General features: G+C 33.4%; 1 protein-coding gene across 2 annotated transcripts in view; it reads right to left on the bottom strand.

Moving 5' to 3' along the window:
* The window catches only part of LOC129754733 (cyclic nucleotide-gated cation channel alpha-3), a 708907-nt gene that overhangs the window by 333343 nt on the left and 361544 nt on the right, over nt 1–14020 (bottom strand). For both annotated transcript variants that reach the window (XM_055750948.1, XM_055750949.1), the window contains one exon: nt 11685–11921. In XM_055750948.1, coding sequence (XP_055606923.1) covers nt 11685–11907 — 223 coding nt within the window. In that variant the 5' untranslated portion in view covers nt 11908–11921. The remainder of the gene's footprint in view (nt 1–11684; nt 11922–14020) is intronic.

The following is a 14020-nucleotide window of genomic DNA, read 5'->3' as shown; positions in this document are numbered from 1 at the left end:
TATTTGCAGCTGCGGACGAAAAGCCCTGGTTTTTATGACAAACAGGACCATGGACTCCAGAATGTACAAGGAGGAGTGCTTGAAAAAACGTTTTCTTCCGTACATAAGATCTGAAAATGGACCAATTAAGTTTTGGCCAGATTTGGCAAGCACTACAGCAAAGAAGTACTACAGTGGTATCGGGACAACGTGGTGGATTTTGTCGAAAAGGACATCAACCCATCCAAAAGCCCTCAATTCTGCCGTATCGAAAAAAATTAGGCAATTTTGTTCTCTTTCAGGCATTGCAGGATATGGTAACCCTATCTTACTCCAGTAAGTATGATACGCATGCTGATTTGGATGAACCTTCCAGAGGCATTTAACGATCATTCATTATTGGGATTTCAGACTAATTGTTGAAAGGAACTAAAAGCCCGCTTTCCAATATAGAGCGAAGCTTTCATGCATATTATTTTCGAATGCGTGCTCCTTTCTTCTATTTGCTATTGAAAGGAGGTTATTCGCCTAAAAGCAGCGCACTACACAAGCTAATCGGGCTCCATTATCATTTAAAAGTTTGCAAGTGAATGGCAAAATCAACAACCAATGACCCGTATTCCCGGTTTTCCAAACAGAACCGGATCCCTCGGAAGCATTCACGTTTTTGCGTTCAGCAAAGCTAACGAGAGGCAATATTGTGATTCAAAGTTGCTCGCTCTAGCGCTGAAAAGCTGCCACGATATCATTAAAAGCAGAAATCTCTGTGGAATTTACCAAAACAAGCAATTCTGGCAGCAAAACGACAGTGTGAGCGTTGTTGATTACATCGGAAATTTAAATCCCTACCATTTTCATTTTAGTGCCACTTTTTATTACTGTTTCTTTCGCCATCCGAAACACAAAACACTGCTCCCAGACAGAGATGTGCTATCTGGGAGCTGATGGGACTTGGTCTTTCGAGAAGTTTTTCGGCCACAACTTTCTCTGACTAAGCTTTCTATGAATTTTCGTCACGAGTTTTCCTGGAAAGTCATCCATTTAACGCTTCGAAGCCATTAAAAAACTGGAATTTGTCGTTCGTGTGGCCGCGCGTCCCGTTTGCTAGTTTTAATTATCTGACCACTCACTCGCCAAGTCGAGTCGAAGTCGGAATTGCGCATAACAACGACGCCACGTTGAGGGCGATGTCAAAAGTCAAGCACCAAGCCCTAACTAGTACGGGAGTCCTTAGGGAATGAATGGTCCCTGAAGTCCAACATCTGAATGTAATATGACCCGGTCGTCGACGTCGTCGTTCGTCTGAAATGTTTCATTACATTAAAAGCTTCACGGTTTAATGTGAACATAAATTGTAACACTTCGGAATTGCCCAGCTAGATGAAAGTTGTGCTCAATGAAACTAAAATTAGCATCTGCTATCTACTCTGTTCGGTGTTTCATTATAGACCACATTTGACCTTATTTGAATGAGTTCATTAGCAATATTTCAACTAAGCCGAATGGAGAGTTATACGTTTAAAATATTTTGAATACATTTTTGGAAGAAAATTATTGAAATTTTTTAATCACCATAGAGTGATTACAATCAGTCCTGCTTCTCAAACACATCTGTATTTATTTTGACATCGTTTCTAGGACACAGAGACAAAAATAGAACTGTTTGCTCAACTTAGGAATTTCTAGTGAACATCCTCGAAAAAAATAGTTCCCCCCTTCCTATCACTAAGCTTCATTCAATATTTGAAAGCCAAAAAGCAGCTCAGCCTACCCGGAAAATTAACCGCACACAGCGAACAAAGCCCGGATCCGAATATTTCCATCTCATTTCTTGTGCCGTTGTTGTTTGTTTGTTTAGATTGGATTATCGACCGCTCGTTTTTGTCGAGTTTTCCGGAAGCCTTAATCTTGACCGGTCGTTTGTAGCGTTTTGGTTTTTCTCTTCTACGTTTTGTTGCTTCCAAGCCGCCAGTTGGCCAACGACTTCCAGCTACATAGCTAGCACCCCAAATCCTTCAACTGCTGCCGGGTGAGAGTTAAATGTTCTGTTTCAAGCTTGCCGTAGAACAAAAACGGATATCAACACTTGAATAAGTGATGCCGTTTAGCGAGATGCTTTTTGCAAAGTTCCTTCAGGGCTTTGGCAATATACACCAATAAAGATCATTTATGTAAATCTTCTCTCGGAGAAATATAACAGGATTAAATTTTAAAAATAGCTGTGAAAACTGTTGGCAACACTGGTATGTAAAGCCAGGAAAGAAAAAAATATCTGCAAATAGCAGTAGGAAGATTTTCCTCAGAAGAAGTCAAGTTGTCTCATCTGTGATACAGTTTTTCTCGGCCAATTTTTATCGGAAATGAGCAGCGATGATGCTGGTGATAATGATGATAGCGATGAGAGAGTGTGTTTTTACTTTTCAACTGATGATTATCACGAAAACCGATGTACAGCACTTTCTCTTCAAGCTTCTATTACATACAATTTTTTCAATGAACTGTGGAAATAAGGACAAGTCATATATAAGTAATTTTTCTCAGATTTGTTCTGAAATATTACGGAAACTTTGCTAACTAACAATAAAGGTGCTATAAAAACCTACAAGTAAGGTTACAAACTCGTTTAAAGTCAGTTCCAAGTTGATAGTTACTTTAAAACATTTTTTAAACGCTTACAAATACAACAAGATCCCCCTCCAGCAGTCTTACCAGTTAAGAATAATAAAAGGATAAAAGCATTGGACTATATAAGGGCTTTACCAAAATTTGATACACAGTAACTAACATTCTTTACTAGAAAAAAAAGCTTGGGTTAATCAATAATCTCCAATAGCGGTTTAAAAAAGTTTAAAAAAAATCAATAAAGTTCATTTGAGTGTTTGATGTTTTCCACGCATAATGCTATTAGGAACGCGTTTGCTTTTATCGAATAATTTTATGTCATAGTACCAATCGAAATACGCTCCACAATAAACCTCCGAAATTAGAGAAAGCATAAATAATGATTTCGATCTTAGAACCCTTCAGTTTCATGAGAAAACGACTAACAATTTAAACTTCATCCCAGCTTGTGCTACTCTCTTAAAACTATCGCATAAAACTATTTAAAATAAATCCAGAACGCATGCTTTAGAAAAACTACTTTGATATTTGTACTAGTTTGCCCATGGTAAAATTATAAGCTACCAAAAACATGCGTTGATTAACAGGAGCTCCTACACTAGCCCTCAGAGCTTGCCTAAAACTACGCAATCAATTGAGAAAGCAGATTTCATGATATTGTTCCTGAGAAACTAATCTCCATAGCAAATGTAGATTATCGAAGAGCGAATTGAAATTTTCTGATGAATTTTTTAAATTTACTTATTCTATTTTTTCAATTTGCATCTTATCTACTGATACCAAATATTTTGGTTGAAGTATTTATGAAAAAGTATTGAAAAAATAAACTCCTCCCGAAAAATTCAAAGATTTCGAGATTTCAACCAAGAATGGATCGATAGATAAAGCTCTTTTACAGAGAGATGTTACCACCAGCGTGTAGAGCTGTCAAACCCCATGCCAAAGAAAACGACTAGCATAACATTTCATAAAGGCGAAACCAGCAGTTGGCTCCAATCGATAAAACGTGTATGAGATTTCCGAACATCTTAGCAACACCTATTAAAAAATCAAACACCATTTGTTATAATACTAATGCTAAATATTCAATTATTGTCGTTTATTATTAAAAATTGCGCATTTTTTCAGCAATTTTTTAATGTTTGCAAGTTTTGCCCTATCTTGTTTTTTATTCCAGTTATATCTGGAAGATTTATATTGAGATATTATTTGATTTATTAAACGAATAGTTTTCAGTTTGAGATTGTGCTAAACGGGTAAAAAAAAACACCATTTTCACGATTTTTTTCTAGAGCTATCGTTCAAACAAATGTATTCAAATTTTTTGCATTATACAAAGCATTGTTAAAAGAACATTTAGTAATTTTTTCGTAGAAACATATTGAAAAATGAACCAGTGACGGAGCACTTTCGAGGATGCTTTTTAGAAAACAGGATTTGCGGTGGACACTGTATCTCAGCACAGAATCATCTGAAGTCAAAAAACCAGAGCAAAATATTTTTAATAGATGTTTTTCTGGACCCCAACGTTTTTATTTAACTTAAAATAAATTTTATGAAATTTTTGTGGCTGTTTGAAGTAAAAACTACGATTTTTCACGAAAAAATCCGCCATTTTTTATCTGTAAAATCTCCCCAAAGTAAAAAAAACAAAAAAGAAAAACGTTGGGGTCTGGTATTTTATATGTAGAAAATATGTTCCAAATTTGAAAAGAATCGGATAAGTAGTTTTCAAATGACGATGTCCACGGACTTTAAAAATGTGCTTTCGAGAAAAACGCGTTTGAAGTTTCTGCTCTTGCTTTCTTGCAGTATTAGATAGGAGGAGATAAAGGCCTATAATTTCTACAGTTTTGCTTCAATTGACTTGAAAATTTGACACAACATTCTTGAAATGTTTTACAATAAGAAAATAAAAAAATAAAAAAATCGATTTTTTGAAAGTGTTAGACCCTACCCCCCCTTAATACTGTTAGCTTTAAGTAAGTGTCAGAGAATGCCAGAAAATCCACAGCAGGGATAAAACATTCTGCCAGTACTCTATTCGAGTAAACTCACTTTCTCGCTCATACTAAGGTTTAAAAATATCAAAGGTTTCGTTGAAAATTTCTCTTAAACGTCAAACAAATACTCACCGTGAATATACTTGCTTTCTCTTTAACAAACTTTATCGCAGTCTTAACACAGCCTAATCTCTGCGTAGCACAGCGGTTCAAAATCGAAAAAAGTTGGCAAAAATTAATAAAAAGTTTTTTTTTATTGAAGATTGTATTCGGGTAGTTGAAAAATAAGAAATTGGTTTTTTTTTTCAATGTTCGTTTTTTTTTTAATTTCCAAAAAAGCTCTCGAGCCCAATACTGAAAAATTGAATATTTTTCAATTATATAAGAATATATTTGTTTTAATTTAGAATGAGCTCTGGAATTCCTCTAATTTAGTTGCAAAATTATTAAAATTGATGTTTTATAGTGAATTTATATATCGAGGCAATAAATGTTTAATTAAATCTGTATTAAAACTTAAAAATTTTCATTTTTGAACCAAACAGCGCTCCACTCAAAGCTATCGTATTCAAGATATAGCAAAAACTATCAGCTGGTTTTTAAATTTTTGTTGAGGCTTCTACTTATCCAACGGTATATAATTTACCATGGTGGCAGCGCAAACTTTATTTTTGCTTCCAAAAAATGAACAGAGTAAATCGAAATTTCTTATTATTTAATTTAGGGTTCAGCTAAGTGAAACTTTATTATTTCATTCATTATATTGAGGATGTTTTTCATCTCAAAAATGTAAAATAGATTAATATATTTCACTTCGGTATAGAAGTTTATTATTTTTTTAATAATAAAGATGCATTTTTGAATTGTTTTGAGTGAAGAATATAAAATGCTATTTGTTATTTTTGTATTTAATTTGTCGTTCAAGTTTGTTGCATAGAAAGTGTGTAAAAAGTTCTATCTAATTACAACAAAACGTTCTTTGAATATTGCAGATTGTAATCCTGAATAGTAAAAATTGTTGTCGCTGACTTAAAAATTGGAATTTTTTTCCTGCTTTTTGAGGACCACCGTGCGTCATTTGGCATTTCTTTTAAAACAAAACAAGAAAACTCGATTGCTCTGATTGGAACCTCTTTTTTGGTTTAATGTTGACTTTCAATACCAACGTGAAGTGCAATAAAAAACAGGCAACGAAAATTTCAAGAATATAGAAAAAATGTGCTTAATTGTAGCTCTAACTGAGCTCTCTTAACACTAGGGGAGAATGAGGATACTTGATCCCTGGGGATACTTGATTCCTTCGCTATATCACGAAAGAGGAATGTCTTACAAAAATCGAATGTTCTAGAACAATGTACCATATAGAAAAAACAACAATCCTGTTATCTCGTTTCTCGTATCCTGTTAAATCTAATTTTTCGAATTATTGAATTTTCAGAAATTTAACAAAATGTGTTTTTTTTATCACTTTAAGATGTTCCCTCATGGAAAAATTATAAAAACATTTTTTATTCCAATATGTCAATCGTTAGAGTAAAATCAGAACTTCAGAATGCCATATTTTCAAAGAAAAAGTAAACGCTCAATTTTATTAATATGAAGTTTTCCAAAATCTATGATATGGGTATAATTGATCCCTAGAGTTAAAACTCTATATATTTTTCTTCTGAATGGATCGTGATCATTTGTTATCATGAAATAACTAATATATATCCAATAACTAATGTTTATCCAGTGATTATCTGTTGAAAAGGACTGAAAATACAGTATTTATCTGAAAATTAGAAAGTTGCGCCTTAAAGTATGCAATGCCCTGAGGGTAGTAGACTAACTTTAAGAATTTTCTTTTTCTGATACTTACAAACTGTGAAATGAGAACTAATATGGCAAAAAATAGTCAACTGACCTTTTATCTTCGGATTTCACTAGATTTTTGCCTAGCGTTAGGGCACCCTGAATTAAGGATCAAGTCTGCTTTAATAGAGGATAAAGTCTCCTGTAACTTAAAAAATATCAGAATTTTTTTAGTCTCACGAAAATGTTCATCTTCAGTTCATCTATTAGTTCATATATCTTTCTAATTTTTGGAGCATATAAACTTGAAATTCCACGCTGTCAGAAAATGTAAAAAACGGCGATTTGCAAAATTTTCCAAAAAAGATATGATGAAAATAAGAAAAGGGGATCAAGTATCTCTGTTCTCCCCTAAACATACCGACCACACTGTAGATATGGGGATAATGGGGATACTTGATATCTTTTTCTTATTTCTTATTTTCTTATTCTTTGCTGAAAAAAATTGCAGATCACTGTCTTTTGCATTTCCTGACAGCGTGTTATTTAAAGTTTATCTGCTGCAAAAGTTTGATCGATACTTAAACCGGTGGATGAACTAGAAGCGTTTGTGATATTTTAAAAGTTAAAGGAGACTTGATCCTGTATTGAACGAGATTTGATTCTTTGATCAGGGTGCTATATATTTTGGCATAAATCAATTGTTTTCTTTTATCATATTAGTATGTTTTTCATAGTTTTTAAGTGTCAGACGAAATGAATTCGGAAAATTTGTCTACTACTTTGTTTCATTACATACTTAAAGGCGCAAATTTCTATTTTTTAGATAGAACACTTCTTTGAGTCATTTTTATAAGGAAGTTATTGGATCAATATTAGTCTTTGGATAAATTGACATCCATTCAGAAGAAAAATAAATCTTTTTTGACTCGAGGGATCTAATAAACTTATTCCATACATTTTGGAAAACATTTTCTTAAAAAAAATCACATTAAACTCCAAGGATTGTCATATTGAAATAAATATTTAAATTATAATTTTTGTGTGTGGTAAATATTTTAAGGTCATAAACAAATATTTTTCAGTCACATTTTATAAGATTTTTGAAACAAATTGCAATAACTCTTAAATAATAAAACGTTTAAATTTTTTGAGAAAACAAGTTTGATGTGTTGTTCTATTTTTCTAGTACTTTTGATCTATGTAAAACATTTCAATTTTGAGATAGAGCTGAGGAATCAAGTACCCCTAGGGATCAAGTATTCTTACTCTCCCCTACCTATTCATGCCACCGTGGGTCAAATGACGTAAACATTTTTTCCGCTACAACTCCAACCGATTTTTACAAAATGTATAGTGCAAATACATCACTAAATTCGGTATGTAATTGCTTTTCTTGTGTATTGCTAAAAACTGGCGTTAAAATACTCAACATCCAGTGCAAAGTATCATTCAGATGCTAAATAGAATAGTCTCAGGAAATTCAGATTGATGAAAAGTTTAAAAAACAACAGTTGCAGTACCGTTCATAATTGTATAGAAATTGGAAGCAAGCGCACTGTCACTTCGACTTTGAACTTCCATAGCTTTTTACTCTGATGATATTTTTTGATCAAAATTTTTGCGTTAGATAGATCATCTATCACACTGATATAACACAAAATTTGAGCTCTCTTGGGTTTGTGTGGTTTAAAAAACAGTAATTCCACGAAAATCGGAGTTTTTGGACTTTTCTCATTCAAACTGCAATATCTCTGAAAATACGCTACATTTTTTATTGAAATTTTGCAGAGTGATTGTTGAAGTATGAAGCTAGCATGTCTGAAGTTTTCGAAAAGTTCTATCCATGAGATCAAAAGTTACGCGAGGTGCAATATTTCAGGCATGAACCTTGAAATGCGATTTCTATAGAATTTTGGACGATTCACAAGAACAATATCGTTTCCTCCACTAATCAGACAAAAAATGTCTGGCAAAAGCAATGAAGAAAAGAAAAAATGGAATAAATGATCCATTTGTGTTTTGAAATCAGAATCTCGCGAAATTGTTTTGATTTTTCGGTTGAAATAGATTTACTGTTGTTAAACAGAGAATATGATTTTCCTATGGAAACATTCGTCCAAAATTCTGTAGAAATTGCATTTCTAGATCCATGCCTGAAATGTTGCACCTCGCGTAACTTTTGATCTCATGGATAGAACTTTTCGAAAACTTCAGACATGCTAGCTTCACACTTCAACAATCACTTTGCAGAATTTCAATCAAAAAAGTAGCGTAGTTTCAGGATTTTGCAGTTTGAATGAGAAAAGTCCAAAAACTCCGATTTTCGTAGAATTACTGTTTTTTAAACCACACAAATCCAAGAGAGCTCAAATTTTGTGTTATAATAGTGTGATAGTTGATCTATCTAACGCAAAAATTTTGATCAAAAAATATCATCAGAGTAAAAATTTATGGAAGTTCAAAGTCGAAGTGACAATGCGCTTGTTTCCAATTTCTATACAATTATGAACGGTACTGTATGTTTCGTATTTGATAAATCTGAAGATGCCAAAATGTGACAAAATACGTCCAATTTCCATTTATTAGCAGTTTTGTTGTCATGACCTTTAAAAGTTTTCAAAAAATATTTTCGTATGTGCAACATATAGCTTCTAACTTCAGCTATAATCATTTGAAGCTCGAAATACGTCATTTGACCCCCTCCGGTATGTATTGAGTCAAATATGTTTAAACACATTGAATCCAAGCTTGTGTAGAATTATATGCACTGTTTGAAAAAAAAAACATGAAATTTTATATCATTTCTTAGAGTTTCTACAAACAAAACAGTGGCAAAACTGTGAAACTTTTCTATACATAAGTTTTTTCTCTCTTCTCCAGGTTACAGAAAATTGGTAAATCATTAATTGTTGAAAGCTTCTTATTCTTTTTTTTTTAATCGTATCATTTTTCTAGCTTCCGTTATTTTTCGGTAATCAAAATCGTAATACGTTTAACATTTATTGTTTATAGTAAGGAGTACGTGAGCTTGTCAGTTACAAACTAAAATTCAGGTTAAGGATATGGGATCATAAAGTTGATTGTTATCAAGTCAGAGTTGGGGGTGAGAACAACGAGGTAAGCAAAGTGTAGTTGGTTGAAAGGTAAGATGGAAAAGTATGTACAAAGGTGTAACTTTTTATTCATTATATATTTAAAATAGCTTAACTCTATTCTTGGGGATTAGAGGGGGTAGGACAGGGCATCAAACGAGCGGAAAACTGATATACAATGGATTGTGGGTTTAAGCCAGCCGGAGTATCTCGGCAAATTTGGAATCATGAATAGACTACTTAGGTATCTTTTCAGAATTATTTATTTGCTTCGAACAGTTTGAAGGGAGCGAGATGAGCCAAACCTGTCCCAAGCCAGTGGTAACGGACCCCTTGGTTGTGCTGCAAATATTGTTGATGAGTTAAGTATGAACAATATTTGAATGTGCGATCGAGACTTCCCGTACCGACTCGGGTCGAAAGACCTACCAGCCACTGGTGGGTCAAACATACATACATCCATACATACAAAACAGTGGCAAAACTGTGAAACCTCAGTTACCTTTTATTAAAAAACGATAAACTTTATAAAAAAAAAGTCAAAAGGCATAATTTTTTTTACCATGAATATCATTCCAGTTTTTTTTTTATCTCCGTCTATAATTCTTTTTATTTTCATATTTCCCTTTCTATTTCCTATTCTCTTCAAAAAGTGCTAAAAAAGTGATCTAGACTTAAGCAAACAATTGTAAAACACAAAACGAGTTTGGCTCCTTAAAGCCTCAAGGTATGTGCCGTTTCAAATAAACGAATTACAAAAAAAAATCATTCCAGTTTGAAGTGATCGATGCCTTTTCAGAAAAAAAAAACAAGCCTCGTTGAACTAACAATGTTGATAAATAAAAAATATTCGAGTTACTTCAGACTTTATAAGGTTATCGACAATTGTTATCAAACTAATGTCGATGTAACCGTTATTTTTCTAACATCCTGTCGTGTCGTCTGCAAAAAACTTCTGAATACCGCGTAGAAAAAACTTTGGTCATTTTTTTGCTTAAATAAGAAAGAATGTCACGCTAAATGACTGATTGACAATGACCCAGCAAACAATTTTGTAGGTATATTTCTCAAAAACTTTGTTATACGTTTCATATACATTATAGAATGATCGTATGAAACACGAAAAAACAGCATTTATCTACCAAAGTGAAGGCAATATACATACCAATTTTCAACTTCTGATTATAGCGATAAGAGTATACGATTTCGACATCATATTCATACATACTAAAAGAATGCAAGAGAGAACAAGTTTTTTTCTCTCAACGCATGCGAACCGTTGCCAGCGATAATATTTGCTGCCTCTGTCATTGGGCAATTCTTGCAAATACACCATCTGATTTTTAGCAAACTGGTTGCACTGCTGATCGCAAAGAGAACAACAAAGCTGTTCTCTCTTTTGACCCACGCGGGAGAAAAAAAAAGGAACGAAATCGTCTTCAAAATCTGCAAACATGGCGGACTTTTTATCATATCCGATTTAAACCATTTAATACGACTTCGAGTAACGATTTTTACGACATTTAACTTGCGTTAGTTGGAATTACGATTCGCAGTAACGTTTTTAATGACTTGAGTTATCATTCTTAATGCGATTTCATGTTTGCTGGGGACAGTTTTTGGTGCCTGTGAAAACGACGAACATCCTTCGTCTTCACTTATTGTGTTATTTATCAGGATATTTTTGCCGCTTTAAAACATTTCCCGATATTGCTGTAGACAGCAAATCTGTTTTTGGGAAAATAAATAGGGCATAAAACAAACGCGATGCATGTATTTATAAATCCTTTTGAATTCCCTAAAAGGCGGAAGTATTTTAACTATTCCATATCGATGAAAAAATTGACAGCCAATCGACGATTTTCAATTTTATTATTGTTCCCCAACACTGAAAGCAGCGAATAAATGATTTAGGGTATTTCTGACATTTTGTATCAGTTCAAGAAATCAAAATTTGATCATTATTAATTCTTTTATGCTAGAGTAAATTTGCTGCAATCTAGTTAAATCTATAAATACTTTAAAAACAATTTATTTGAAAAATAATTATCGGGAATCAGAATTTTCTGTATGCTTTCTTTTTATAAGAAAATTTTCATGGTTCGAGCTTTCTGACAACAGAATGTCTTCTTAATTCGATTCGAGATGATCGAGCAATCAATCAATTCCCTCACAATTTTCCCTCAATTACCTGGTATGTAGCGTGGCCCATTGGTCGTTTGGCCGAGCGAGAGGCTACCGTAAGAGACGTGACTCGATTCTGCTCCACCGGAAACGACAGCGATTTCGTCCAGCTCGTGTCCGGGGGATGTGCTATTGGCCGACACCAGTCGGGTTGAGGACGTTCCGGCGGCACTTCCTTGGGATTCTTTGCGACCTCTGAGCGATAGCACCAGCCGTTTGGCTGTGGACATCCTGTGGCCGCTAACTGCAAAGACAAAGTTAAGCAAATTATAGAATGAGTTCGATTGTGTGGATACAATAATGTATTGAAGTATATTACATTTTGTCGAATTTTAGTTTTTTTTTTAAATTTCATAAATTCAATTGAAATTTGTGACAAGCTAAATCAACAAGGGAAGAATCGATAACATCCCCGTCAAACGTTCTCGATGCGCAAAAAATAATATTTACGCCTCGTTAATTCTTTTAGATTGAAAAAAAAAAGTGTCAGGATACACAACAGGTGCCAAAAGCTAAATAATTCATTTGTCAAACAGCATTCACGGGGCTTAATATGTAGCTTTTGCCAGGCAGACTCAACGTTGGCGGATGAATCTCTAGAAGTGTTTTAAATTTTTTAATTGGTTTCCAATATCAATATCACATCTTTGACACCATGTCGAGCTTCGTACGGTAGGCTCCACACTGTAGATATTCATATATTGGAGATGAGGAGAAATAAAAAAACTCAATTAAAAGCACTTGCACGCCCTCTCATCATTGCCAGCTTCATCATGTTGAGTAGAAAGGATAACTCGCAAAAAAGGAAATTGTTTTATTTAAGATTCGCTGTTTGACGCTCAATATTTAAGAATCATTCAAACTGTCATGAGAACTGGTGTATTGTTAAAATTGAACTCAAGTTTGAGAATTGGTCTCTCTAAACAAAGATCTACTAAACTTAAAATAAAATATGGACACGAAATACACGAAATTATTTCAATGCATTTGTTCTAAATAGTGACAGATATAAATTTGATAACAAACTTAAAGATAAATAAAAACTACATTATACATAAGGGTGAATTAATAACTGACGAATCTTAAAAGCAACACCTTGGAGGTTAAATTTGGTCCTTGATACTTACTGCAGAATGATTCTGCTGATTTCTGCTAATTTGGTTAGCTTCAAAAGATCTTGAAATGAATTTTTATAGGATTTTGTCTGTTTTTTTTTTTATAAATACAGTTATTTTTCGATTTTATCGATATTCGATTTTTTCAATACTCGCAAAATTCACGCTCGATTTTATCACGGTTGTTGTTTCGATTTTATTTATCATTTTTGATAACAAAATATTTAATCATTCAAAAAGCATTTCAAATAATATAAGACGAAGTGCACTTTAGTCAAGATTTTCTTAAAATATGTCTATATGTGTAAAAATTTATTATTACATTTGTATTACATTATAAGATACATTAAATTAGGTGTTCATCTCAATAATGAACTGTTCAGAACCCTATAGTTATCTAGATACTAAAAAATTATTAATTCGACTTAAGTTTGCTGAGCGCAATCAAGTATTTTAATGTATCCTGTAATGTCAAAAATATTTTGAACTTAAACTCAAACTAAAAACTATCCTTCAATTAAATTAACTGTAGAGAGAGAGCGAAACTCTGCGATGGGAGACTGCATCGATTTGCCTTTGAAGTTGGAGATGATTTTGTTGGCCATCTCTCCGATCGATTCAATGCCCGCAATCCGATGAAGATCTTTGGTACTGTGCCAAGGTGGAAGCCAGAAAATCAGAAATTTGTTCTGAATCTTCTGGATAGCTTTTTTCTTCGTCGCGCAGCAGCTAGACCAAATCGAAGCTGCATACATTATCGCTGGTCGGAATACCTGTTTGTAGATTAGCATCTTATTTCGCAAACACAACTTGCATTTCCTGAAGATGAGAGAATAAAGAGATTTGTATTTATTACATTTAGATTGAATATCTTCAATGTGATCTTTAAAAGTAAGATTCCGATCAAGTGTGAGTCCCAAGTACTTCACGTGATCAGACCATTCTAATGAAACCCCATTCAAAGTTATGGAATGATTTTCATTAGGTTTTAAAAAATTTGCTCTTGGATTATGGGGAAATAAAATAAGTTGAGTTTTAGAAGCGTTAGGAGAAAGTTTCCACATTTTCAATTAATTAAAAAAGGAATTTAAATTTTGTTGCAATTTACTGCGTACCACCCGTAAATTTCGACCTTTAGCTGAAAGAATAGTATCATCAGCAAATAATCTTCTACCTTTTCCTTCTGGTACATTAGGAAGATCAGAAGTAAAAATATTGTATAAAATTG

This window comes from Uranotaenia lowii, chromosome 3 (assembly GCF_029784155.1).
Source record: "Uranotaenia lowii strain MFRU-FL chromosome 3, ASM2978415v1, whole genome shotgun sequence".
NCBI lineage: Eukaryota > Metazoa > Arthropoda > Insecta > Diptera > Culicidae > Uranotaenia > Uranotaenia lowii.
This window is presented reverse-complemented; position numbering and strand designations above follow the sequence as displayed.